This window comes from Salminus brasiliensis, chromosome 9, assembly GCF_030463535.1.
Source record: "Salminus brasiliensis chromosome 9, fSalBra1.hap2, whole genome shotgun sequence".
NCBI classification, from domain to species: domain Eukaryota; kingdom Metazoa; phylum Chordata; class Actinopteri; order Characiformes; family Bryconidae; genus Salminus; species Salminus brasiliensis.
In genome coordinates this window covers 40057994-40085628 of record NC_132886.1, presented here as the reverse complement: position 1 = coordinate 40085628, position 27635 = coordinate 40057994, and the positions used below count along the sequence as shown (strand labels likewise).

Below are 27635 nucleotides of genomic sequence, written 5' to 3'. Positions count from 1 at the left end.
CGTACCGGATAGCTTAGGTGGAACAGTTCTGCTGCACCTCATGGAGGGTAAAATATAACATGGATATTTGATGTAATTTAACATGTGATTGTGATTTTTTTCCCCCTCAGTTCTGATGTTAGTGTTAAATCACAAGATTCACATTTTCACCATAAAAGTAATGTTTTGTAAATAGTGCAAAAAAGTTGAGAGATTTTAAGCTTCACAGTTAAAATGTAATTATTTTTTGGGACGGATTTGTATGCAAAAATGTATGTATTTATTAATATAAATGTGTTTGTGCAGATATTTAATATCCATATTCTGCTTTTAACAAAACCACCCTTGCTGTACATAAAGCAGGGCTGATTTACGATATTTTACTGCAGTTAAAATATTTTTTAAAGGTGTAAAGATGACTGAAGTAGTGCTGATTTTCTGTTGATGTTCTGTTAAAATTTCAGTGTCTCAATATTAATTCAGGCCGCAAAAGTGATGATGAATCAACGTCAGATTGGAACCACGATTCTGCGAAGTTAATGTTGACAGTTTAGCGTTGATTTAACATCTATTTAATGACTGATTGCTATATATATATATATATATATATATATATATATATATATATATATATATATACAAATATCAGCACAGCTTTTTAACACTAAATTTGATCACTGTCTGAATCCCTTATAGGCAAGTCAGTTCACCTGACGGCCATCCTGGGAACGCTGCTGTGCTGCTGTAATTCCAGCAACACAAGGCTAAGCTCCTATCTCTATGAGAAATGGGCAGCGTGAAGACCTGAGCCACTCTGACAAGGGTCAGATAGTTATGTCTAGACAACTGGACCTGCAGATTATCTCCCAAATGGCACCCAAGACCCAAGAGGCTCCTGGCAAGCAATAGTGAGTACCTGCCCACCGTGGTCCAAAGAAGGACAGACCACCAACTAGTCCAGCAGTATACTGTATGTCTGTCTGTACTGCAGTAACATCAGGAGGGGTTGACTCAAGCGTTCTGGTTTGCACCAGTTGCAACAGTTTTACCAAACAGCAACAGTTGTTTATTCATAGGCCCCTGTAGAACCAAGGAGCCACAAAAAAATGTATTGCATGCTATTGAGCTATGCAGTCGTGCATGGAGTGCCACAAATAGACCTTGTGTCTGTTTAAAGTGATGTTAGGTCATGAAACTATAGGCAACAGAGTGTGTTCTTGCCAAACCTAAAGCCATTTTGTGAGGCGATCATCATTTTAGGGGATGTTGACAGGTTTCAGGGAAGGTAAGTGCCGCCATTATGCTAGCGTGACATGTGAGCTTTCAAATGGGCTCTCATCACAAACACCATGCATGTTTTTATTGCCCCGGGCTGAAGGCCGTCTTTAAAGCCTCATTACGGCTCACTTTGACAGCGTGTGGTAATAAAAATGCCCATCGTTAGAAAAATGTCGCCCATCGAATTAGTGAAGACGGATCTTTCCAAAGGGACTTTCGCAGGAAATCCCACCTACCAGAAGTTGAGCTGACACTCAGGTGGGTGTTATCTGTCCGGAGCGAAAACAGCCTCATTTAGAGAGTCATGGAAAACCAGCCTGCACGTCAACAACGCGTGAATCATGCTGGATCCAGTATAAAAAGAATGTATGGACGCCATGGGTTCTGAGGACTACTGTCAGCCACTGTCCAAGTCAGACTCCGAGAACCGCTGGAAGACGCCCTGAAGAAGTCTCCAGGCATGAAGGCCCTGCTGTTGGCACTGCTGTTGGTGTGCACGCTATGTCCAGACACCGCCCGCTCCCAGAATGGTGTCCGGCTGTGTGGCCGCGAGTTCCTGCGGGCTGTCGTCTACACCTGCGGAGGGTCCAGGTGGAGGAGGGTCCTGCCCGAGTTTTCTACAGAGGGTCAGTAAACGACATCTCAGAACAGCTAGACATACATGGATGCACATGCACAGTTTGGTCATTTCGCTGCTAAATCTTGATGCTAACCAGTGAGCTAAATCAGACGCTAACTGACAGACTGTGCTGACCCTGAAGTAACTACTAGAAACGGTTACTGGGAATAGTTGTATATGCTTAAGGACTTAAAGGAGAATCCAGATTTGTGGTTACGATCTAAACAAAATAGAAACTACATAGAAATTGGCTATATTTGTGTTGCAGTCATAGCGCCCCCTGGTTTCATTCACCAACACTGTAAAGATCTCTCTCTATAACCAAACCCACCATCTGAATGATTTTTTTTTATGTTGCAAAACTGAAATTTAGAAAATCTGTATAATTTCCAGCTAGAAATATTTGGTTAGTAGAGCATTACGTGAATGATCTGAACGTTATGATTTTGGTTTTTAGAATATTCAACCTGTCAAGTTTTCTGGAAGTAGTGTTTTCATTTTATTTATTTATATATTTACGAACAAACACATTTATTTCATTTGTTCATTCTCGCAATTGAAATTTGGCCTTTTCACATTCGGAAGCATATTAAGACAAGTAATGCAAGTTCATTTAAACTATTAACTAATTAAAATATTTAATCAATGCTTTTATTGTATTTTATTGTAGTTATTGTATGTTGTATTATCAGTTGTGGGAAAGTTCCTTAATTAAGTTTCTATCATTTTAGTGCAGCACTCTAACTGGTAATGTTGTGTTCAATTAATGTAGTGATGCGAACCACTTCCTGGATCCTTCCAGGCTAACCTTCCTGGAAACTTTTCAAAACATTGCCGAAGGTTCCTGCAGCGTTCTCAGCTGGCTGCTAGTCTGCTAGACTCCCTTCATAGAATATTGTGATAGCAAACACTGTAGCTTGCACATGCTACAACACAAAACTGAAAAACAATGCTAACAAACCCTAAAAGCTAATATTTAAAGCTAACAGTGAGGCCTACAGTGTCAGAACCACCTAAATAAAAAGTCTTTTAGAGACTACTAAACACCTCCACATGATTTGAGGAGAGTGTGCAATGATTTAGGCACTGTGCATTCGCATGTATCATAAAGTCTTAAAGGCACAGTTACAAAAACAGCTGAACTCTAGGGCCTCTTTTGGCCACTAGTCACTAACTAGGACTAGAAGTCAAACTAGGAGTCAAAATCAGCGTTTTACTAATTGCAGGCAACAGAAAGCTGCCCTTAAAGTGCTTCGACAAAAATCCAACTCAAGGCATTCATTCAGGTGTGTCCATTTTGTATACAGACTCGGATCTGGATGGCGGACAGGCACTGGGGGTCTCAGCAGACACGGAGAGGCTAAGACGGAGTCTTGAAGGGCTGCAGACGAGATGCTGCGAAGTGGGCTGCCTGAAAAACGACCTGGCCCGCATGTGCTGAGGAGGCGAACGAAGCCCGCCAGAGGTCGTGATGAGAGCTGGAAAAAAGTCCTGTCACTGTGCGACCGTAACTGATGCAGTACAAACACAAAGGAGGCTTGTGGTGTAATTTTGTTGCCGTTTAATTGAGAAGAAGAAAAGCAGGGCGTTTATCGGAATGTTGGCTTTTAAATCATATTAAGGCCCAAAAAACCTGGAAATCCATGACATGTGATTAAAGACATACAGAGAGAAATAATGTTGTAGCATTTTTGGTAACGTGAACAATGTGTAACAATACCTGAACTGAACTTAATCCTAATAAAATAACAAAAATGTGAAATTAAAAATTTGGATATAGTCCCATCTGTGCGGCCTTCATAAACCCCTTTTCCCAGCAGCTCATTACACCCATTTCATCCAGTCATTTATTGCTCAGGCTAGTGATGGGAGTTCACATTGGGTAACTGGTCTTCCATATTGGGGTAAAATTAGAAATAAATTATAAAACAAAAGTAGAAGTTGGGTCGTTTAAAGCCCTGACGTCCACACTGCTGGGTGTTGTGTTCATAGTGACGTTCCGTAATACCCGTCCCCTCATTCGAAATAGACGGCATAGACGTTAGCAATGGCGAACAGTGAGCTGTTTTTGAAGGTGTGGGAGGAAAAGGTGTCGTGGGTTGCGTCCCACAGGCAGCGGCTCCCCATGCGCATGTTCTGACCTGTCAGCTGACCGATGCTGATCACCACTATGATCTTGTAGCGAGGGATCATCATGTCTTTCACTCGAGCCTTCACCACCTTGAACACAGAGAAAACAACAGTAGAAGCCTGTTAGCTAATGCAAGCAAATTCAGATTGGCTGCCTATTGGCACCCAGGGGCTAAATTAATTAAATTAATGTCCAAATGTTTGTGGACACCTCTTCTAATGAATGCATTCAGCTACTTTAGGTCACACCCATTGCTGACACAGATGTGCACATGCACACACATAAACACAGCTTGTCTAGTGCCTGTAGAGAAGTAATGTCACTAGAATAGGCATGGGCTAGTACGTAGAGGGGTATAAAGCCCCCCAGCATTAAGCTGTGGAGGAGTGTAAGAACTGTGTTCTCTGATATGATGGTGGAGCTCCATCCAGTACTTTATGGATGAGTTGGGGAGTTGGGAAGAATGAGGTAGGATGGTGATCACCCAACATCCTGACCTCACTACTGCTCTTGCCGCTTGCAAACAAATCCTCACAGTAATGATCCCTCAAAATCTAGTAGAAAGTCTTCTTCTCTGGACAGTAGTGACAGTTACTCCAACAAGCAGGATCAACTCTTTTAAATACCCTTGATTTCAGATGAAACAGTGAATGAGCAGGTGTCCCAATACTTTGGTGTATACAGTGTATGTACTGATTCACACAGTATCACAGAAAACATTAACAAAGACAAACTCCGCTCTCAAACATCTGCACCTCTGATATGGTTTTGGTCATCTGTCTGCAGAGCTCGGCCTCGTACTTCTCCTCCTGCAGGTAGCTGGCCAGCACGTCCTTTAGTATTTCCTTCACCATCAGCACGGGAAAACGCTTTGTGGGGCCTTCTCAAGCGTCCAGAGCATAAAATAAACAAGTGGAGAAGTCAGAGACGGGTTCAACTCAAAGCTAAGGCTGCATCACATGGACAGTGTACATATTACTACGTATTATAATTTCACAATATAAAAACACTTCGGTAAACACTGAAGTGTTATGGTTTAAGATCAGAACACCTACAGGAACTCATCTGGAGTGTATATTATTTGAATCTTCCTCGTAACAGCGCTGTTCTGAAGCAGATCAAAAGCTCACAGTGAGAGCTAGCCAGGCTAAAGCACAGCCTCCAAACTTGGTGGAGGTAGTTTCATCAACAGCTCACAGTGGGAGCTAGCCAGGCTAAAGTACAGCCTCCAAACATGGTGGAGGTACTACTATCAAAAACACAGTAAGGGCTAGCCAGGCTAAAGCACACCCTTCAAACATGGTGGAGGTAATTTCACACAGTGTTACAACAGAGATTTCCATAATTAACAATGACAGACCCCCCCATATACAGTACATTTCCACCAAAAGGGACTGGGCCTCACCAAGCTGATAGGTGTTCTCCATCTGCACTGTGGGTCGCGGGTTATCGTCATGGTGACCAGGCTCGTCAATATAGGACACAGTACTGATTGAGCTATGGAGAATAAAACAGACGTTCATCATAACGCACCCCTCAGCAATCCTTCAGACAGAAAGGTCTGTTTTTTTGAGGCAAATATATTAATACTGGTTTGAGGGAATGTGTGATTACATCCACCCAACCTTCCCTCACTACAATACCCAGCATGCACTGCGGGAACACACCATATAATCATCAGGGATTCCCCAAAGCAAAAAGGTTATTAATACTGACAAGAAATTCAGCTTCCTAAAAAAACCCGAAAACAAACAACCCCCCCAAATAAAGACGCGTAGGTGTTGAAAGGTTCCTCACACCTTCACATTACATCATCAAAAGGTGACTTTCTGTGTCTTTAAACTGGAATATCTGGCTCTGGAGGCTACAGCGGACTTTCGGAAGAGGTGAGGAGGCATGTCTACAACGGATGAAGTGACGGTAACCTTTTTTCAGCTTAGCTGGGGTGCCCCTTTAACGTCAGTTACGTCAACATTCACGCATTTCTAGGGTAGAAATATTCAGTGACGCAGCTGATGCAGGTTTGCCCATAAATATGCTAATATACAGCAAAAATGAGAGAGATAAAGACCACATGAGTGCATAGATGGATGAAATTAGAGGGACGTAATGACTTACTCCTTGGTTTTCCCCACCAACTCCTTGGCCCTGACCTCATGACTGCCCAGAGAGGACAGACTCCCTCTCTTCTTGAGCAGCCGGGCAGCCTTCTCTTTAGCCAAGTCTGTCATGTTCCTCACCAAACACACAGACTGCGGTCAACACAGAGGGTTATAATTACTGATGATGACTGATCAGGCCTGGATGAGCCTCTGCAAAAACACTGTAATCTGCTCTGCAGCTCAAACTACACAACACTGCTCTGCAGCTGCAGTCCACTCAGCTGCCATTCACTCTGTTGCAGAAATCCCACCTGTTTTAGACACAGGCGTTAATTATTCATAAATTATTCATCTAAACACGCGGTTTAAGGACTGTTAAAGAGCCGTGGCTCCAAATCCACCGCAGATCTGGAGGAAAACAGCGAGGAAACACGAAAACAACACAAACAGGAACGCCAGGCAGGACCGGCCTGTGTTGTTGCACCACGTTGCCTTAGCAACGGTACACAAAAAGGGTGGGGCTAGCGCCGGATGCAAATGTGAATGTTGAAATGTGGCCCGGGATTGGCTAGTAGCGTCCAGCCTCCTGCACTAGGATTGGTCCACACGGCTGTGGAGTTTGGCTAGCAGTAGAAAAGTGTAGAGAACTGGGGCCGTGTCTCAATACAAGGTACGCCAAGTGCGGGCTGGTGGACTTGGTAGTGCTGACTTGGCGAGTGCGACTCGGGAGTGCACACTCCCGAGGCCGGGAGGACGCAGTACGGTCATTTTGCGATTGGAACAGCAGCGGGGTGCGTAATGCATTCTGGGATATTTGGCTGTGCCAAGTCCACACGAGTCACATCCGGGCATTCGGGCGAGTGTACTTGGCTAGACACAAGTACAGACAAGCACGCAGATTGAGACGCGGCCATGGCTACTGAGCTCAAGTTGTTATAAAGCTCGTGACAGGATTTTATTTATTTTAATTGAATTAAGTTAATGTTAAGAACACTTAGCTAGAACACTGCAGAAAACTTTAACTGCATTTAGCTGCGATTCCTGTTTGAGATAACAGGCCAATCCGGGTCTGCCGGAAACGGGTGGGATTTAGCTTCCGGCGCCTTTTAAGCCTTACGTTAGGTTGTTAAGGCCCACTTAAAAATGAACATAGCTGTATCCTCAATTTCTGAAAATAATAATCCATTATCTGCATATTTTTCTATTTAATTTAATAATAATAATAATAATAATAATAATAATAATAATATATATATATATATATATATATATATATATATATATATAATACACCATGTACACCATCACTGATGATACTTGGTGAGGCCTTCCCTGGAGAGAGTAACAGACACTTTCTGTAATGCAGATGGTTGTAAAACACTTGCCCATCTTGATGGTCTTGATGACGCCCTCCTCCATACACACCACAGGTTGTCCACTGGGTTCATATCTGGAGACTGGGAGCGCCCTCGCAGATCTTTCGAGTTCCTCTAGGCATTGCTGTGTGGAGGATTCGTCAGATGTGTCTTGAGATGATTCAGGTTCAGCCTCGGGTTCTAGAAGAGGCAGATTTTGGGCCAACATCTCCTGCTGTTTACTGGAACAAATTACATCACTAGATGGACCTGGACCACTAGCAGCAGAATAAGCCACCACCATGTTTCACTGTGGGTGTAACTCTGTATTCAGTTCCCCCGAGACAATTTGGTGCCCCAGTGCCATCGGTATGCATCTCCAATGACATTTTGCTCATTTCTGGCGCCGCATTTTGGCTGGCTTTTTTTTTGTCTGTGGAAATTCACAGATCAGCCATAACATTAAACCTACTATTGTGTAGGTCCTTCTCTGACCAGCTCTGACCCTTCGAGGCGTTGGCTGCACTAGACCTCTGAAGGTGTCCTGTGGTATCTGGCACCGTGAGGTGGGGCCTCCATGACAATCAATGTACTCTGGTCATCCAGGTCACCTGTTGCTGGTTCACCGGTTATCCATCCTTGGAGCACTTTTGGTGGCTACTGACCCCTGATAATTTTGCTCACATACAGCGAACATACTGACAAAGCTGTAAACAGTGATGAGAAACTTCTAGGAACGTGGTTGATTTTGGGGATTTTTTTATTTGTATTTTGTGTTGATACATTACAATATTTTCCACTTTTGATATACCTATCATTTTCAATCTTTATATTGTCTTAAAACCTGGGAAGGACATATCCTACACATGAAATGTTTGCATATTCCGTTTTCTTGATGATGAACACGATGGAGGTTAACCAGCTGACCAATACAAATATTAACTTTCCACACATGAAGGAAATCTCTGGGATGAAAACTTAAGTGACAGGACGTTTCTGTGAAATGGTACATACATGACTTCAGCAGCACAAATCCTCCACAAGTTCCCTTTGTCAGGTCGGATAAGTATGGAGAATCATTCCCGACATTTAGAAAAGGACAACAAATTGCCAGATTTTATACCTAATAATATAAGTATTGAAGAATGTATATTTTTGCTATCATTAATATTTCCTCAAAATGCTGTTTTGACTTATAATGACTTATTTTTGCAATATTTGATTTACTTTATAATGCAATTTGTTCTGTCAATGGTTCATTTTCTCAAAAAAACTGATAAAGTATCTCATCACAACGACTTGTTATCTCAACATAATGACTTCAATTTCATGAAATCTGGTCATTATGTCAAGATACTTCATCAAAACTGTAAAGTAACACTGCAGAAAAAAAAACAAAAAAACAACCAGGGAAGGTGGAAACCAAGGCAGATTCTTCCTTTTCTACCTGGTGGGAATATTCTTCCATAAATAAGGCCTACGAAACACAAGGTAAAAAATCATCAAGACCCCTTCATTCATTGCTGCCATAGTCCAGCGTACAGTTCCTCAGCGATGCAAAGCCCTGATTCATCATCGAGAACGTGAAGAACGTCCCGCTCGTACCCAAATAAACGGCATTCAGAGTTCCAGTGATTATTTGAGGCTTTTTCTTCGAACCCGGCTCATGCTGGAAAACGTGAGGGACGAATGTGATCTAGGTGACGGGACGACAGCTAGCATTCAAAACGCAGTGAATCCACGTAGTAACGTAGTAGTCCTGTGTTTAAGGTCTAAACAGCACTGCAACCACAAAGCAACATGATAAATGGAGACGAGCGATTACTTAATTTCCAGACTACTCGAGAATCAACAGTGTCTAAACTCTGCCGTAGCGATGTACAGAAGTTTGCAAAGTGTTCTGGGCTTTTGATATGGAAAGGTGTTCAGTTAAATGTGTAATAAATAAATGTTAGAATTCGAGGTGAAAAAGGTACGAATCAAATATAAATAAAGTGCAGTAATGAATGTAAAGACAAAAACATAAAAAGAACAATACATAAAAGCTCTATACCCATTTGGATATACATATAACAATTCTTATGTTACATTTATACACATTATTCTTTGATATTGCTACAGGAAAAATGTAAAAAACAAAACAAACCAAAAAATCCACACTGTGGAAAACCCCCCCAGAAAGGAACAGTTTTGTACAGTGTAAGAACATTAAGGAAAGCTGCGTCTTTTGTGTAAAGTACTTGTTTTAAGAAGCGTGAGAAGAAAACGTATAGGCATTGCTTTTGGAACGTGAATTCCAGAGTTGTACCAGCATCTCGGCAGCAACCTATGTAGCATCACATCAGCGAACAGCTCACTCCAACCACAAAAACACTCGAAACCCCCAGAGGACAAACCGACCGAACTCGAACATGTCGTCAGAGCAACCAACATCATCATCAAAACTAATACAAACTGAGTTTCATACTGCAGAGCTAGAAATACAAATACACAAGACGAACGAAGCGATGGCTACAAACCGTCAGAACACAGAGCCTGTCTTCTAACTCTCTGGAGCCACTGGATTGTTTTTATTGTTATTTGTAGTGGATTTATCCCTTTAAAGCCATTTGTATTAAATGAGACCTAATAATGAATTATTTAAAATAATTCTTAAATAATATTTGGAAATGTAACAATATAATAGAATAAATTAAACAACATTATTTACATAAATACATTTCTAAATTTTCTAAGTTTGCAATGACTTCTAAAATTTTAAACATAATTCAAAGTATAAACAATTTTTGTTTAGGTCTTAGATTAAAGTGCTGTTTAATGTTTTTTCTTTTTTAATAATTGGTCAGAAGGTGAAATAAACTTAATTTCAGGTCATTGTTTGATGTTTCAGGCTTTAAAGGGTTAAGCTGTGTCCATTTCAATGCAGAGTTTAAGAGTTCCTTTTAAATCCAGCTGACCAGGGTAGTGGAGAACACCTCAGCGTACAATGTAATAAGGTCCTTGAGCAAAACTTCTCTAACGCTACGTTTTCTGACCTCTGTAGCGTGTTTAAATAAATGAAAGATAATCAAATAAATCATCTCTATATAAAAGCGTCCGCCAGATGCTGTAAATGCGATGAAATCTGGACACTGGATTGCCAATGGCTTGGCACTAAGGCACCCACGTCTTTGGGCACTCCCGTACGCAGGAAATGAAGGTCATGTCTACAAAGATACCCTCTATCAGTCTCGCTACTGAACCCTATCGAACCCTCTCGCGTACCGCCTGTCAATGATCAAAACGAGGCCTCCGGGTGCGTCCTATCAGAGTGAAGTGGGCAAGAGGGGGTGGGGCTTGTGACACACCCATACTGAAATGACTGGGCTTATACATGAGCTCATAAACTGATCGTGATATTTTTTTGGGGGGGGGGGTTTGTTTTAAATGAACTTGACGGAGACCTCCCGGCTTCAGCTGCTCTCATCTCACAGAGTCTGTACACGTCCGATTCGGAGAGAGGGGGGTGGGTGGGGGGGTGGGTGTAGAGACGAGGCGCACTGAACTCGAATGAGAGGAAACTCTGCCTTCTTGCATATTGCGTTTGTCCTGAAATTTACTGGATACACATACGATATCTGCTACTACACACATACACACAAACACACTGATGATACTCTACACCAGAGAGAGGAACTAGTCTGGGTGTTTTCCGTCCTTCAGGATTAAAAACGGGTTAAAAGTCTCTGTAGTGGTAAAGCGTCCTCACTCCCCCACCTCAGACCAGTCCGTTTCGCAAACAGCGGTTATGGCTGTCGCTACAACAGCAGCAGCAGCAGCAGCAGAAGCGTCAGTTGTCTGCTAAATATTTACCTGTGGAGGAAGAGAGAGGAAGAGGTAGGAGGACAGCAGATACAACAAAACTGAAGGACGGATGCAGCCGTGGCAGCCGAGCAGACACCATCCTGCTGCTTTTAATGTAAACGAGCAAACGTGAGAAACCAACCTGCAGAGAACCTCTTCTTCACCAGGGAGAGTCTGTAGCCCGCTCCCATCAGCTGGAAGTCACAGCCGGACAGAGTGCTCCCCTCGCTGGTGAACTGCACAGCCAGCTGAGACGGCCTGCTGGGGCCTTCTGAAAGTTGGAAGCGCCCCAGCAGCGCCCCCACGCCTGAAACACCGGCACAGTGATGAGAGACGCATAAACTACAGCAAACACACTTTACATATTATATACTAGATTATATTTGTATACATTTTTATATATATTATAGGGCTACAGCCAAAACTGCCAGGTTACTGCTACTGTCTGATATTGTTAGACATTAAATGTTTTTTATAAATTTTTCATAATAAAGCATAGGTTGTGTTCTGAAATAAGAGTCTCACGCTTAATTAGCTAATTAACTAATGATCATTAAATTACCATTTAAATAAGTTATCACTAGTGGGAGTCAAAATACAACATTATAACAGATCTGTGACATGTTTTTTTTTTTTGGTGGTGGTGGGGTTTAAAAGAAAAAAAAAATATATTATATATAAATTATATATATATAAAAATTATATACATATAAATTTAATTATGTATTAAATTGCAGATAATTTATATAACATTTTTGTTTTATTTCATTTTTTTCTTATACATTTCTCCCCCCTGAAAATGAATGTCACATTACATATATTTTTAAAAACATAATTTTAATGTAATACATATATATATAATATAAAAAATATATATATTAACAAAGATATATATTATTTTGTATGCTTTTGATGGCAAAGTATGGCTTACTAAGGAAGTTACTTTGTTTTATCCAAATATATCTACAAATTTAGACTTTATACCCATCACATAATAAAAATGCCATAATTATATATTATATATATAATTATATATTATATATGGCTGGCTTGCAGTAGAAGGAAAACAGCGACATCTTGTGGAATAGGATGAGAGTCTCCCAAATGGTTTTCTACGTTTAAACGATTTATATTTATGTCATAAATGATCTTGATCTTTCAGTGTTTTGAGTAGTTTAAACCACAAATACCCAAATATCTTACAATGTTCTGTACTGTATTCAGTATGCGTACCAAATATTTGTACCTTTTGTAAAGCTTTTTACATGCGTTTTGCATTTTGCACTTAATTTTGCAATTAAGTTACAGAAAAATGTCAAATTTCTCAATTAACTGAGTTCGACTTACTGCTGTTCAGTACTACAGTAAGAGTGGGTTGATTGAAAAAATGAAAACACGTCTTAGTTACCTCCATTTTCTGACTTCTGTGACAGTTCTGAGATCTTCCACAGTATCTTCTGGGTTTCTGGGTTCCTTTGGGAATAAAGCAACAAGTAACAAAACATGGCGCCTACACTGACTTGGCTTACACTGCAAAACAAGATGACCAGGGGTCTCAAGCTCCAGAACCCAGCACAGCTTGCCGATTTCCCTGCTCATGCACACCTGACTAACAGAAAAACCCCAAAACACAGTCAATTACTGTCCACTGTGCTGGACAACGTCTCAAAATGACCGGAGTCTGAGACTATGTTGAAGTTGTAGGACCTCATGTCCATCTACTGCATGCATTTATGTTCTCACCAAGTGCGGTTGTAGCACCCCAGCGTTACACATTCCAAACTCTTTCAAACGGCAGAATATTTAACGAACCCTGGCTTTGGTTTTCCACCAGTGACTCATTAATAACGAATGAAGGCTTAATTATTCATGGCAGACTCTCACCAGGTGGCTGGTGGCAGCATGGCCTGCACTTTCATCACGCCACCATCCACGGGCACCAAGAAGTGGATGTTGGTGAGGGGCACGGGGGTGGGCATGGCCTCTGTGTTGTATTTGTAGTCTATCCTGAGGTCTGTACTGTTGGCGTCTCCTCGCCAGCTCACCGCCAGGTTCAGTGGAGTTGACTGGATGCCCTGCGTCGACACCTGGACAGAGCGGGACATTTTGCACCACATGGAAACCGTATTCAAACATCTGGACATTTGATCTTCATATTCTACCACGAAAAAGAGGAGGTGGGCAGGGAGACACACTCATTTGAAGGAGTGATAAATGTGTGTGTGTGTGTATCGATTAATTAAATTTTATAAATGATGATTAAAGACAGGTGTCTTCAGGTGTGTGAGTTTAGTTCGATTACCTCCACCTCGATCACATGAAGATCAGACCTCCAGATGTTTGAGTATGTTCAGAAAGACACAGGTTAGGTTAAGAGCTCACCTGGTATTTCAGCATGTCCACATTGTAATAGGTGGCCTGAGGCCGCTGGTCAGCCACCTTCTTCAGATGAGTCATGAGGTTGGGCATGTTCACCCAAAACTCCTTGCAGTCAGAGACAGTTGGCATGGTATCACTGCACAGAAGACATGAAGCACATTTCACTGTAAATGACCTCTTCCAATACCCTGCTAGATAACAACACTGTGGTCCATCTGGTCCATCAGTCATATCTGCGCTATAAACTCCAGCGTCATGCCTTGACATGTTCTCCCTGGTGGACAGCTGTACACATGCATTTCTGGACAAGCTGAGAGCTCCAGAAGCAGCATGTGGACTGTGGAGGCGGTAGAGTAATACTACAGGATTTTACACTAATCTGACTCTATGGGTTACGCAGCGTTACACAGCAGTTCCGGAGAGAGGTTCTCCTCCTGCAGCTCCAGCACCAAATGATGGGGGAGTGATGGAGACGCCGCTGTTCTCCCTGTTACAGTCAGTGTCCCATCAACAGAATCCTAAATTGCTGCAGGATGTTGCTGTAAGATGTGTTCATTGCTTGCAATGAAGGCGTGTCCAAATACTTTTATACAGTTGAACAGCCAAGGCCTCTTTGGTGTCTTCTATAGTTAAGTGAGGTTAAAGCTAATTTGGCTGTAATGGTAAACTGCACGACCCAAAATATTTAGACCCAAAGAAGCCTCGGCTGGCCCACCCACAACGCCCCTGGCGAGAAGGGTTTAAGTGCAAGAACGGCAGTGCTGAGGCTGACTTTACCAGCAGAGCAGCTGAGGGTTGGGGAGCACCTGCTCCAGCCGGCTGTAGTGGCTGATGGTGAAGGTCAGGACTGGTGGGGTGGGGTGGTTGGAGAAGTGTCTCGTTATGCCTGCTGGAAAGGACAGCACCATCTCTCCAGTTATCTTCACCACACACCTACAGCACACAGAGGACCACAGGGAACACAGGGTCACTGATGTGAAGCACCGTTCGGATTCTTCTAATAGCACCCCCTTGTGGAGAATCTTCAGAATGCTACGTGTGGGTGAGCTATTAAGCGAGTTACATGCCAGGGCCAGGAGGCTTAGCAATATGCTGTACATACCTGCTGGGGTCAGCTCCTTTAAAGTAGGCGCTAATGGTCTCGGTAAAGGCGGCTGCAACAGGAAGAGTGTCCTGTGGACCCATGGTGAGTGGACTCGGGCCTCGGGAACAGGCTAAAACACACAAAGCAGGACAAGCATACAATATAAGTTTAAAAGGCAAGGATTACTCCAGTCTCTGAGAGAGGTCCTGTCCGTTTCTCAACGGGGTCCCAGTGTTGCCATGTCTGCAGAACCAGCCACACCAGGAACCCTCCAGTGCTTTTTTTCTGGCTTGGTGAACATTAAACTGGGCAGTGGTCCTGGAGCATATCCTGGAGCAGATCTTGCCCAGCTCACCTGAGACAGACAGGTTGAGTTCTCGGCCCAGTGTGGGAGTGGATGCGGCGCTGAGGGAGGTCACAGAGGAGATGGAGGAAGTGCTCTCTGCTCGTGCCAGAGGAGCGAAGGGCGGGGGACTCCATGAGTGGACGGGAGGACTGAAGGACCGAGCCTGTGAGAACATGCCGCACGAGAGTTATGGTTAGTACATGTTTAGTAATGCAGATGAAGCTTCCTCACAGTCTACCAATCGAATGCTGAGAATCCTGCCTGTTTCCTGAAGAAGGTCAACATACCAATTCTCTGCCGGGTGGGAGTTTAGGTCGTGAGGACGGTCGCGGAGGCAGCGGCGGTATTGGACTGCCCGCTGACAGAGGTGTGCCAGGCCGAGCAGGAGATGAAGGACCTGAGGAGAACACAGTTCAGGTGACACCGATACAGCCACTCTTATCTTCTGGGGAAAAAATATAAACATAAAGCCCCTTTAATTTAGTCGTTTGGAAACACTCACCACTGCCAGGTCCTGGTGAGGCCACTACGCTCCTGTAGGTGGGCGGAGGCAGTGGGGGTGGGGTGCCCCGCAGGCCTCCTGGACCAAAGTCTTTGGGTGAACAAGAATATGTGAGGAGTTCCTCTCGAAGTCCAACAGAGTCTGGCGTCCTCCGGGCCTCGTCCCGCAGAACCAGAGAGGGCGGGACGGTCCCGTACGCGGAGCGCTCAGCAGGTAGAGGAGGGAGGCCGGGGCTGGCTGGAGTTAGCGGGGTGCTGGGGGACAGGCCAGGTTCATGGAGCTGGAAGGTGGAAGGCAGGGGAGGTGATGACTCCTCAGAGGATGAGTCTGGGAGTGGAGAGGTGGAAGGAGGAGGAGGTGGCGGAGAGTCAGGAGGTGGGATAGGGTGCAGCGGAGGAGGGGGCGAGTCTGGAGGCGGGAGGTTGAGGGGTGACGTAGGGGGCGAGTCCGCAGGGGAAGAGGAGAGAGGTGGGGAAGGTGCAGGTTCGTCGGGGGGCGGAGGCCTGGAGGGGGAGCCGTCGCTGAAGCTGACCCAGCTGCACTGCACCGTCTCTGGTGCAGATTTGGGGGTCTCAGCCGGGCCGAAGACGTTATCCAGGTCAGGCATGGCCGGCCCCCCTGTAGTGTCCGACAACAGGACATCCCGATACGCAGAAACTGAGCCCTCTCCTCTCACGCTGGGGACAACACTGTAATAACCTGCCCAGAGAAATGTAAACACAGCACAGGGATTAGTGACTGACTGGATCAAGAGAGCGTCCAGCTACTCCAGGTCCTGGTCCTGGAGTCCGTAGGTCGTAAGGCAGGAACTCGGCTCCACCTAACTGCTGAGCTACTGACATAAGTGTTGACCATGAAAACTGAGAGAGTGTCTGGGAGCGAAGTTGAGCGACTCATAGCCGGGTGTCTAGGCTTAGCTAAGTTAGCTAGCAGGCTAAACACCACAGCACAGGCACACAGGGTGTTCCAGCAGGATAAAGCCTCGTATCTGAGTCGAGGGGGCGGTCTTAGGAGTTTTCAGGACCATTTAGTAGACTGGCTCATCCAGGTTTGCTTGCTCTGGCTTTTATTGGAACTCCCACAGCGCCCCCACCCTGTGGCTCCTCTAAATGCACATGGGGGGATGAGCTGATTTGGACGTGTACTAGTTAGAGATACACAGAACAAAAAAATTGCCACATTAGACACGTTGTCATTTTAAAATACCGGCCTAATTTTGAAATACTGTGGTATGAGACATTACCGTTATAACAGCCTAACTGTATACATTTTTTTTTAGAATTAATAAAAAAAAAAAAACTCCAAGCAGATTTTCATTCTTTAAATTAGGTGACAAAAAGCTAATTTAGAGATGATATTAATGAATGAATAACATCATATAATTATCCGTTTACAAAATGTATGAGTTGTGATTCTCTGCATTATATCTATATATAACTCAATATAATATTAATGATTTAATTAAGTTTAACATGTAGAATCAAATCATGTGCGAAAGTCTTGTTTCTAGACCCTCGATTTATTATAAATCAGGCCAGTCCAAAAAATGAATAATAAACCCAACAAAAACTAGCTCCATAATGGCGAATGGTGCTTGGTCCCCGATGATTGCCATTTGAACTGTCCATCAGTTTCAGACCAAACCTACATGTTATCTGACTGGTCTCGCTAACGGTGATCAGTGACACACATTAATACTTAGTCATTTTCTGCCACCGTTAGAAAACTACATGATTCACTGAATGAACGTCGCTGTATTGAAGAACCCAGGAGCTCAGCATTAGCAGGGGAGGTATCACTACCCCTCGCCCAGCTCCCACATCCAACAGCCAGACCAAACACCCTCCCCACGAGATCTGCAGACACCGACCTCTCTGCTGGAACACACAGCGTTACAGTGACGTTCTGAAACTATGGATCTTACCAGAGGATTCCAGGGAGCTGGAGCTGAAGCCGGGTGGAGTGGCAGGAATGTTCTTCGGAGGAAGAGGAGGGGGAGCTGCAGGAACAGACCAGCGATCAGACAACGACTCCTTCACAAACGGCTCAGCGAAAAAGCTCAATCAGTGCTACTTTACCTCCTGTGGGGAAAGGTCTGCTCAGAGGGGAGGTGGCCCGCGGAGTTGATTGACACCAGAGCTCCGGTTCCACTATGAAAACTAAACATGGGGAGAGGAGTTTTGAATATAACCCAGAAAAGGTCAACATCGTGAGGGGCAATCAGAGCTGAAGTGCTCTAAAAGAACACAGCGTGTTTTAGGTATTCTACCAATAGCTCGTACATATTAAAGAGGAATTCAAGGACGTAAACAAAGGCGTTCAGCGTGGGGTTTGATGGGAAACGCTACAGTTCCAGAGAAAAGTACAGTCAGAATCGTTCACAGTGGTGGTGAATGGAACCATTCGTCTCAAGAGTCTAATGCCTCTCAAAAAGCTCTCAAAAACGTTATTACGCCAAATAAATGGCTGAGACACTGTTTTACCAGAGTTTTGAGAAGATTTGGGATCGAAAACATTCTATTTATTAAAGAAACCAAAAAAACTCCAAACATTCCTGGTGGAGGGATACATGCAGAGCGACATGTGGCAAAAAATAGTCCCCAAAGAATATATATATATATATATATATATATATATATATATATATATATATATATATATTGCTGCTATATTACCATCATCATCATTCCATATAAAACTCAGAAGGCACGTGCAACTTCACTGGTGGGTTTGGATGGTATATAAAATGTTGGCTACACTTGTATCGTAGTCATGGCGACCGAACCCTGGTTCCATTCATGGAGTGCAGTTTCTCTACAGTGAATTTCACGCCAAACCTCCAACTCTGAACGACTGTGTTTATAACACCACCGTTACGCTGCAGTTGTGTAAAAATCAGTGGAATTCCACTTTAGGTAACTCTTGTGGAGGTTAACAGCAAAAAAACAAAAACAAACAAACAAACAAAAACAAAATATGATTTATTCTTGAACAAGATGTTAGCATGAGATTGAGACCCATTTTCTCCCCAAATTGGACCGGCAACTACCCAACCCGTACGTATCCGTTGCAACCCGATGCAACATCGCCGGGCAATCAACACGCCTGGCCAACGTCGCAAAGAAACGATGTGGGGAAAGAGCGCCATCTACAATCCCGGAGAGAGCAAGGCCAGTTGCGCTCTCTCTGTGGAGAGCATGACCGGGATTCCACATTTTTGGCATTTTGCAATTTATATCATAAGTGTCTGTATTTTACCTTCTGCGTTCTGTGCTTCAAAGTTTGTCTCAAACGGAGGGCCGAAGAAAGCTGAGGCATGGTCCGATAACCTCTTACTGAAAGACAAAAACAACAACAATAACAACAACAATAATAATAATAATAATAATAATAACAACAAAATAAAAAATAATAATTAGATTAGCATGATTAACAATATGCATGACTAGCAAATTCTAGAACAATCAAAAACAGCAAGTTTCTGGAGCTCCTTTTTAACTCAAGAATACATGAACATTGCATAAGCTAGCCAATGGTAGACTAACCTAGGCGTGTCTGGGCCAGGCCCTGGGGTTGGGGTGGGTGTTGGAGTTGAACGTCTAGGCCTGGCTATCTCCTCACCTGGAATAGCAGAGGACCAAAACCAAATACTCTGTGAATATGGCTAAAATATAATAACAATAACAACTATGTGTTTAGTAATAAACCAGTTAAATGACAGCTCTTAACCCCCACTAATGCAACACACACACACACACACACTTACTTGACGTGTTCCGTTTCAGCGGGCACTGTGAAGAAGAACAGAGGGGAAGGTAACAGGTGGATAAAGACCACAGAGTGTGTTTATGGGATGGATAAAGCTCTCTAAGCATTCATGAGCATCATGCAGTGGAACATAATATCGCGATACTTCGATATATTGATGTTTTCTTACACCCTTAGCAGCAAGTACTTGACTGAGAGATTCAGAATCTTCCATCCAGCATCGTACTACTGCAAATACTCACGCACTATATGCCTAAAAAGTATGTGGACATCTGCTTGTCCAATGCTTCCTCTGAAATCAAGGGTCCTAAACGCTCAGCCAGGAGGATTCGATTGCACTCGACCATAAGAGCATCCCAAAGGTTTTAGATGGAGCTCCATCACTCCAGAGAAACTGCACAGACCAATGCCGGGACCCTTCATAGCTACCCCTCTAGCTGATGTGATGACCTTAGACTCATGTGTGGCTTCCCCAGAACATCCCATTCTACTGGTCAGTGCTTTTCTATGGAGGCTATGCGAGCAATGTATACACTAAAGAGACTGATACTGGTCACAAACAGCCGATTGCTGATGCCACCCGCATGGCTTCTGGGAAGGTCCTGCATCATTCCTCAGGATGAACTGTGCTTTACTTTTGGGGTCGACCATTTTTAAAAAGACTGGTTCAATCAGATCTGACCAGCACCTGCAATAAGTGCTCCTTACTGCAGTGTCTGGATACTTTTGGACATGTAGTGGAACTGAGAAACGCAAACTTACCGGACTGCGCCTCTGCGGTCGGCAAAAGGGAAGAAAGAAGAGACCTGGTCAGAGAGTGAGTGATAGATCAGTTGTTTAAAAAATAAATAAATAAATAAATAAACAAATTTTGAGGTTTGGATCAGGCTTAAACCAAAGTCTAGCTCTAAAACACGACGTATTCCTAAACAAAACAAAGTCAAACAACTGCACAAACCATGCCATTACATCCCCCAGCCTCAACGGTTCAACAGAATTCACAAACACTACAATCCCCAGAATGCACCACGCAAATATGCCATGCAATCACTGGAAATCCCTGCAATGCTATTAAGCGTCCTAGCAGGAACATTACCTATCTGGCAACTGTCTGTTCACTTTAGCCGGCCAGCAGAAACGGCCTCTCAGCCCTGCCCACAAGCTCGCATCTATCCCAAAGCTCCTAATCGGGTTCTGCCAATTAACCCACCCATTCATAGCCCCCTAGCCCCCAGCCACCGCCTCTTTTATAACATCGCCAGGCAGTCGACACACTCAAGAGGAAAGGGCCGGGTCCCCAGCTCCACCGCACCAGCTAACGGAGGCCTCAAGAGTGATAAGAGGGGGAGAGAGCGCCATCTACCCACCCGGAGAGAGCACGGCCAGTTGTGCTCTTTCTGACTCCGGCTGCTGATGGCAAAGCGACCCCATTGGGCCGCAGTGGTAGCTGAGCCACTCTGAGCCCTCAAAGCTCCTGTAGTTTATTTCCTCAAGACATGCTGCATGGTGCCAACTGAAGGTCCTGAGACTAGTCAAGGGGACAAGGTTTTGTCCCCTTGAGGGTACGGTTTAATACCTGTTGTTTTTCTTAGCCGAAGAGCTTCCAATTCCATGGGCTGCTATCACATGCTATTTGTTCTAAGGTCTAAGAGGCACATGGACCACGAGAACCACGAGACACTACACACTGTGCTTCAACATGCTAAAGGCTCATTTATGCTCAGCTCTAAATACGGATACGGAGGGAGCCTTTGGTCCGTACTCCGCATTCGCCGTGTCCGTATTTGTGCACACGGAAGGTGGGGTGTGCGATGTATGTATTTAGCCAATAGCCACGGACATCCGAACCTTGCGACTCTGAGCTGCCCTCTAGTGGACACGGTGCTTAACATCCATACCAACATGAAGGACGTATATTAGCATGTGGGCGGTGGCAGCGATGACAGAGTATAAATGAGCCTTAACCTGACCACATTATCAGTGTGGCGATTCAGTGTGGAAGCCCCCGAAAGACCGCCGCACTTACCGGACTTCTCCTCTGTTGCGAGTGGAAATCAGGGAGAAAGCAAAAGTGAGGACACTGTGAGGACACGGAGACATTAGCACATGGGTGTCTTTCTGACCACTGTCCCCAATATCGGGTAAAGGCACGTATACAGTGTATACTGTGAGTGTACAGGCAGCAAGCTGACTGTTTGGTCAAGACTGACTCGTACCAGTGGTGAAGGAGAGATGGCCAGGGTGCCCACAGAGGCCTTCAGTTCATCCATGGTGGGCACGGTACCGTTGTCCGGCGCCAGAGGCTTGATCTTAATCTTAAACTTCTTCCCCTGCTCATCCTCACCCTCCGATTCGCTGGACGAGTAGAAGGTCTTGGTTTTGGGGGTTGGTGGAGCTGTGTTAAGGAAGACTGCGTTCGGTCCTGAAGCCTACGCTGGTAAAGGGGTCTGGCTAAGGACTACGTATCCTAGATGAGCAAGAAAAGCACTTACGAGCCTCGTTGCTTTGCTCAGATCTGATTTTCTCATTAGGGATACACGATCAGCCATAACATTATCACCAGGTGAAATGAAAAACACTGCCAATCTTCATCTACAGTGGCCACATCGATCAAGAGCTGGATCTATATATTAGACATATATTAGAACAGTCTTGAAGTTCTTGAAGGTGATGAAGGTTGCAGGAAAAATGGGCAAGAGTGAGAATCTGAGGCACATGGCCAAGAACCAAACTGTGATGTTCTGAGCGACTGGGTCAGAACATCTCCAAAACGCCAGGCAGGTCTTGTGGGGTGGGGTGTTCACGGTACGCAGTGATCCGTACCTACCAAGAGTGCTTCAATCGTGGAAGGAGAACCAGTGAACCCGGGTTCGAGGCTCACCGATGCTCATGGAGGCTCCACCTCACAACTTGCAGGACGCCTGATGCCTGGTCTTGTGGGGGCCCATGACTCGAATGGTCAGAGTGTGTTGTGGCAACACAAAGGGGACATGCTCACTACTGGTGGTACTAATGTTATGGCTGATTGGTGTACATGGCCACAAATCGGCTTAAGACTTACGACTTTATGAATGTGGCTCAGATCTGTTTCAAACAGGTTCAAGGGCTGACTACATTTGACTTTTATTGGAGAATCACTATTCAGAATGATCCATAGTCCAAAAAGCCCAGTCTGGGGAATCGACCCTTAATGCTGTCTTAGTTAAATCCACTAGACCAGATCTGTACAGCACTGCAGGGTCCACCGAGCAGTGGTTCTGCCCAGCTGAAAGGATATTGGCCCCCTGTTCTCCAGGCCGAATGCTGTATCCCTCATCATCCACATCTGGGGAGTTCTGGGATGGGAAAGGAGGGAGAAGGCACTGGGTTAGGCACTGACTGATCAATCACTGAGCCCAAAATCAGTCGATCAGATGTGTGGTGTGGTACGTTCCTTAGCTCACGACGGGAGATGCTAGGCTAAAGTTGCTATCAAACACTGTGCTCAGACTATCACCAATCTCTTCTCTTGGTGTACATCACCGAACATCCTCCTCCTCCTCCTAACCTGCGATGGGAGCTGTGTCTCGAAGATCGACGCTAAAACTGAAGTTTGAATCTGTGAAGGAACTCTTCTTTAACTTCTAGTATGAGGCCCTGTCTCAAATCACTCCCCCACCCCTACGTAGTGCACTTTGTAAGTTGTTTCTAGGTATTAGCAGCACCTCCACCCAAACAGCGATACATGATGTGTCTGATCTGACGTCAGTTAAACCCAGTAACTGGTCGGACAGCCCTCTATTCATCATGCCCTCACTGCTCAATAATTTATGTGTGCACTACGTAGGGAGCATGATGTGATTTGAGATGATGCCGCTAGCCGAGAACATAGAGTTTCAGCTAATTTTGAGAGAAATGCATATATAATAAATAACATCATGCAACTATTGCTTCTAAACCACACCGATCGGTCACATATATGAAGATGTGGATGCATATGAGCGCTGAGACTGGTGACAGTCTGAGTCCAGTGTTGGTTAGCAGTGTTAGCCTAGCTTCTTCCATTTGAGAATTAAGAAGTGCACCTCAGCTACCAGACATGTCTACTAACGTTTGGAGGAGCAGATACTTACATATCGATCCCAGTCTATCTCGCCGTAGAAACCGTTCGGAGCTCCATTGGCCTTTTTCTGGGAACGACAGGAAGCAGAGCGGGATTACAAAGCAAATACGAAAACCTGGGATCAAAACAGGTCTACGCTGAAAGCTGAGCAGATGCCTTTCCTGTACTGCACTTACTGATCTGTCCTTGTCCGGTGATCCCCTGTAATAACAGAGAGGAAAAAAAAAAGAACCTCGTTAGAACGTCCCTTAGACGTTGACAGATGAATCAGACATTAATCAGATGCGTGTAGTTATGGAAATTACTTGTAGCTTTAAAACAGCAGTGTGCAAGAATAGCTATTTTATGCTCCCAGGCTCCCTCTACAGGTTGGGAGTGGAGTTTACTTTTACTTCACTGCAGTAAATGCAAATCACGCTTAGAGCGCAGCGCCCCCCCCCCCCCCATTGGACAGCTGTACACATGCATTTCGGTTGCTTTAACGGACATGTTTTCGGACCATGGCTGGATACACTATATGGACACTACATGTCCAAATGTTTGTGGACACCCCTTCTAATGAATGCACTATTACGCTACTTTACGTCACACCCATTGCTGACACAGATGTGGGAATGCTCACATGCTCACAGCTTGTCTAGTCCCTGTAGAGAAGAAGTACTGCCAATAGAATAGGACTCTCTGGGGCAGATCAACATCATGACCCTATTGGCTCCATGCTGACTAATGCCAGGAGTGGGCTAGTAGAGGGGTATTAAGCTCCCCAGCATTGAGCTGTGGAGCAGTGGGAGGGCTGGGTTCTCTGGAATGATGGATGCTGGTGCTTCATCCAGTACTTGTCGCTGAATACAATCAAATCCTCTCAGCAATGCTCCTCCAAAATCTATAAGATCCCTGGACAGCAGTATTAAGATTCGTAGCACACCTAGTGAACATAGCGGACGATCTGACCTGGCCATGTTGGTCAGATGTTCCAGTTGATGAACGGCTGATTTGATCAAGACCAGACATGACAAGCCAACCATGTTCAGCATTAGTGTTGGACACAGCTGGAATTTAGCCTCCAACAGTGGCAGCTTACCCGAGCCCAAGTCTCCAGGAACCCACAACCCTGTTATCAATAGCCTGGGGCGCTAACCAACACTGGTCAAGATCTTTCTCGTACCGCTTTCGGAATGTGAGAATAGGTCCGTGTATCCCGTGCTGGTTGTTTACATCGGACTTGTCATACGATCTGATTGCAGAAACTGAATGCTAATGCTAATGCTGCAACAGTCCAACCTAAATTCATATACAGAATCTCAACTGTCGTCTCTTTAACCGACATGGTGTAGCGTGCACGGAAACTATACGACCTAAGCTGTAAAATTAAAGCAATATTCAAATATCAAATTTTAAGTTTAATTAAAGATCTGTTGGATCAGTGGAGGTGAAGGGAAGCAGACGTCTGAAGCTCTAATAAAAGCTCCTCACAGAAGGTTCTTCACCTAATGGTGATGAAGATGCTGCTTGATGCCTGAGACACTGTTCTACCAGAGTTCTGAGAAGAGCTCGGCTCTAGAACTTGCTTTTAAAACCAGATCATTAAAACGGTGGAGGGATACATGCTGCCTTTAGGGTGTAGTGCAGCTACAGAAAGTAGTCCCTAAAGAAACCTGGATTAGTTGAGATTCTCCACTATTTTACCACCATCATCATCATCATCATCATTCAATAATAACGCCCAGAAGATACATGTAGCTTAACCGGTGGGTTCTGGATAGGAGATAAAATTGTCCAGGTTTCTCTACAGTGAAGCACACTTTCACACCAAACCACCCCCCACCCCCCCACCCCCTGAACGCGCTATTCTCAAACACTGAGCAGTGTGGAAATCTGAAATCTGTGAAGCTGAGAATCACCGACTGGGCTTACTCACGTGGAGTCAGTGTCCTTCTCTTTCTTGCGTAACCCGAAAGCCTTTCGGGTACGCTTTTTCAGTCCTGTGGAAGACAGACGGAGACAGAAGTGGACATGCGAAGGGGTCAGAAGAGCACAATCACCTTCCTCAGATCATCTTCAAGCCACCTAGAGTGGCCTTTGTTTTTTCGTCCGTACACTAAGCCAAGCTCGAAGGTCTACAGCACTGTTCCTTCCTCACTCTAAGCTAGTCTGTGTTGGTCCTCTGACAAGACACATACCCTAAGGTCCTGGCAGCGTACCTAAACGTCCCTCAGAACGAGACGTGGGAATCCACAGCCTGCAGGGTCTGGCTGGAGCTTTGGAAGGGTGAACTTTTCTACAAGGAGAAACAAGCCAGGCCAACTTCAAAAGCTACAACCAGTTCCTAGCTGGCTGAGGAAGTCCTGACTGGGAGATTCTAGCACCTAGCCAATACATGTGAGAAAGTAGGACACCACATAACACCATTTAGTGGAACAGCGGCTGATTTCTAACAGTTCTGAGATCTTCTCAAACCCCCCTTCCCAGACTCATCTTCATCTCCAACTGGCCATCATGGCCAGATCCAAAGAGCTCTCTGAGGCCTTCAGAAAGAGGGTTGGAGATGAAGATGAGGCTGGCCATGATGGTCTGCTGAGTAGTGAAGAAGATCACCATCATGGCCAGACTCCTCTTCATCTCCAACCCTCTTTCTGAAGGCCTTAGAGAGCTCTTTGAATCTGGTCATGATGGTGATCTTCTTCACCACTCAGCAGACCAGACTAAACCTCCAGAAAATCCTCTCCAACCATGTTCTGGTCAAGTGGGGGGCATCTTCCATCTCTCAGTATTTGAGCACATGGAGACACATCAGATCTGCAGATGTTTGACTATGTTCAAAAAGATAAAGGCTTTCATGGGGGTGTCCTCATTTTTTTGACTCTCTCTCTCTCAGGCCCTCCATCAGAAAGCAATGATCCGAGGCCTGAAGATCAGGAGGCAGGCCACTCACTCTTCAGCAGGTGGTACACAGTATTAAGGATGGGGTCATGATGAATTAATAATAGCTGTCTGACCAGGTGTCCATGGACCACACAACCTCAGAGAGAGGGAGGCAAGGGACGGAGAGACCTACACACACACTCACACACACACACACAGAGACAGATACACACACACAGGCATGCTAGCACAACACCCCAGTCCTGAACATCCAGGCAACGTCTCCTCACAGACTGACAGTTAGGATGGACGGCATGGAAACGATGGTCTGCAGGTTCAAGTCTGAGCGTTTCTGCGTGTTTTACCTTCCATCATGGTCGCAGCTTCTCATTCCGCTGTGTTTCGGTGGCGAGGAGGAGACGGGCGAAGGGTACGGTGACAGAGGTCGGCGAAAGGACGGTTCATAATCCTGAGATTGCTGCCTGCTTCTCCTTCTCCTTTCTCCTCGGTGCAGAGGGAGGATGCTGAGGACAGTCAGGGAGGGTTAGGGCAGGTTTATCCCGCTGGAGGAAACAGCACGAGCACGCACGGACACACACACACACACACACACATACATACACACACACCCGGCTCCTAAAACGGAGGCATATTTGACAGCGCAGTCTAGCGGTCGGTTCAAACGAATCGGACGAAGCGAAGCTTTCTTGTTTTTAAATAAGTTATATTCAATAATAATTCGCGTATGAGTCGTTTCATATCATTATCAAATTAAAATGAATAAAATGAAACAGATAACCAGTGGGTACAACTGCGCCGCTGCCTAAAACCTGGCTCTCATGAACGAATCGGTTCTTTCGGTTAGGATCTTTTCAGGAAACCGATTCGCCTGGAGTTTCAATTGTTGACTCAAACGTTCGGTTCATTGTACTGGGTGGCTCTTGAAAGCTGAACTGGTAAAAGGAATTAGTAGTGAATGAAAAACATAAATTAAACGAATAAATACTGGATAAAAACAGGCCCGCTGCCTAAAACTAGGCTCTCGTGAACGAATCGGTTCTTTCGATCAGGATCTTTTCAGTAAAGCGAGTCGTTGAATCAAGTGTTCGGGGGTATTGAAATGGACAGCTCTAGAGAATCAGTTGCATAAACTAATAAAACCATTTTACCATGAATTGTTAAAGGGAAGTATGTGTGCGGAAAAAAAACACAACAAAAGGAAAAAAATGAATAAAATAATTGCATTAAATTTAATAAGTAAGCAAATAAACAGTGGATACAACTA

The 27635-nt window shown here is 44.6% G+C and overlaps 3 protein-coding genes across 3 annotated transcripts; 1 reads left to right on the top strand and 2 right to left on the bottom strand.

Annotated features, from left to right (window-relative positions):
* Positions 1-1717: 1717 nt before the first annotated feature.
* insl5b (insulin-like 5b) lies at positions 1718-3317 on the top strand. The gene is made up of 2 exons (XM_072687019.1): positions 1718-1883; positions 3184-3317. The coding sequence occupies exons 1-2, from the start codon at positions 1718-1720 to the stop codon at positions 3315-3317; spliced, it is 300 nt and encodes a 99-aa protein (XP_072543120.1).
* Positions 3318-3420: 103 nt separating this feature from the next.
* Positions 3421-6581, bottom strand: dynlt5 (dynein light chain Tctex-type family member 5). Its single transcript, XM_072687018.1, has 5 exons — positions 6421-6581; positions 6126-6259; positions 5413-5504; positions 4763-4887; positions 3421-4096 (listed from the first exon to the last, which is right to left on the bottom strand). The coding sequence occupies exons 2-5, from the start codon at positions 6236-6238 to the stop codon at positions 3893-3895; spliced, it is 534 nt and encodes a 177-aa protein (XP_072543119.1). The 5' UTR covers positions 6239-6259; positions 6421-6581; the 3' UTR covers positions 3421-3892.
* A 1625-nt stretch (positions 6582-8206) lies between these two features.
* On the bottom strand, positions 8207-27123 carry sgip1b (SH3GL interacting endocytic adaptor 1b). Its single transcript, XM_072688421.1, has 23 exons — positions 26716-27123; positions 25407-25470; positions 23665-23689; positions 23499-23555; positions 22664-22721; positions 21603-21775; positions 21413-21424; positions 20149-20160; positions 19385-19409; positions 19164-19239; positions 18877-18953; positions 17697-17777; positions 17543-17617; positions 15619-16317; positions 15404-15513; positions 15126-15279; positions 14789-14900; positions 14464-14619; positions 13690-13822; positions 13192-13394; positions 12716-12780; positions 11450-11614; positions 8207-11316 (listed from the first exon to the last, which is right to left on the bottom strand). The coding sequence occupies exons 1-23, from the start codon at positions 26723-26725 to the stop codon at positions 11294-11296; spliced, it is 2565 nt and encodes an 854-aa protein (XP_072544522.1). The 5' UTR covers positions 26726-27123; the 3' UTR covers positions 8207-11293.
* Positions 27124-27635: the final 512 nt, after the last annotated feature.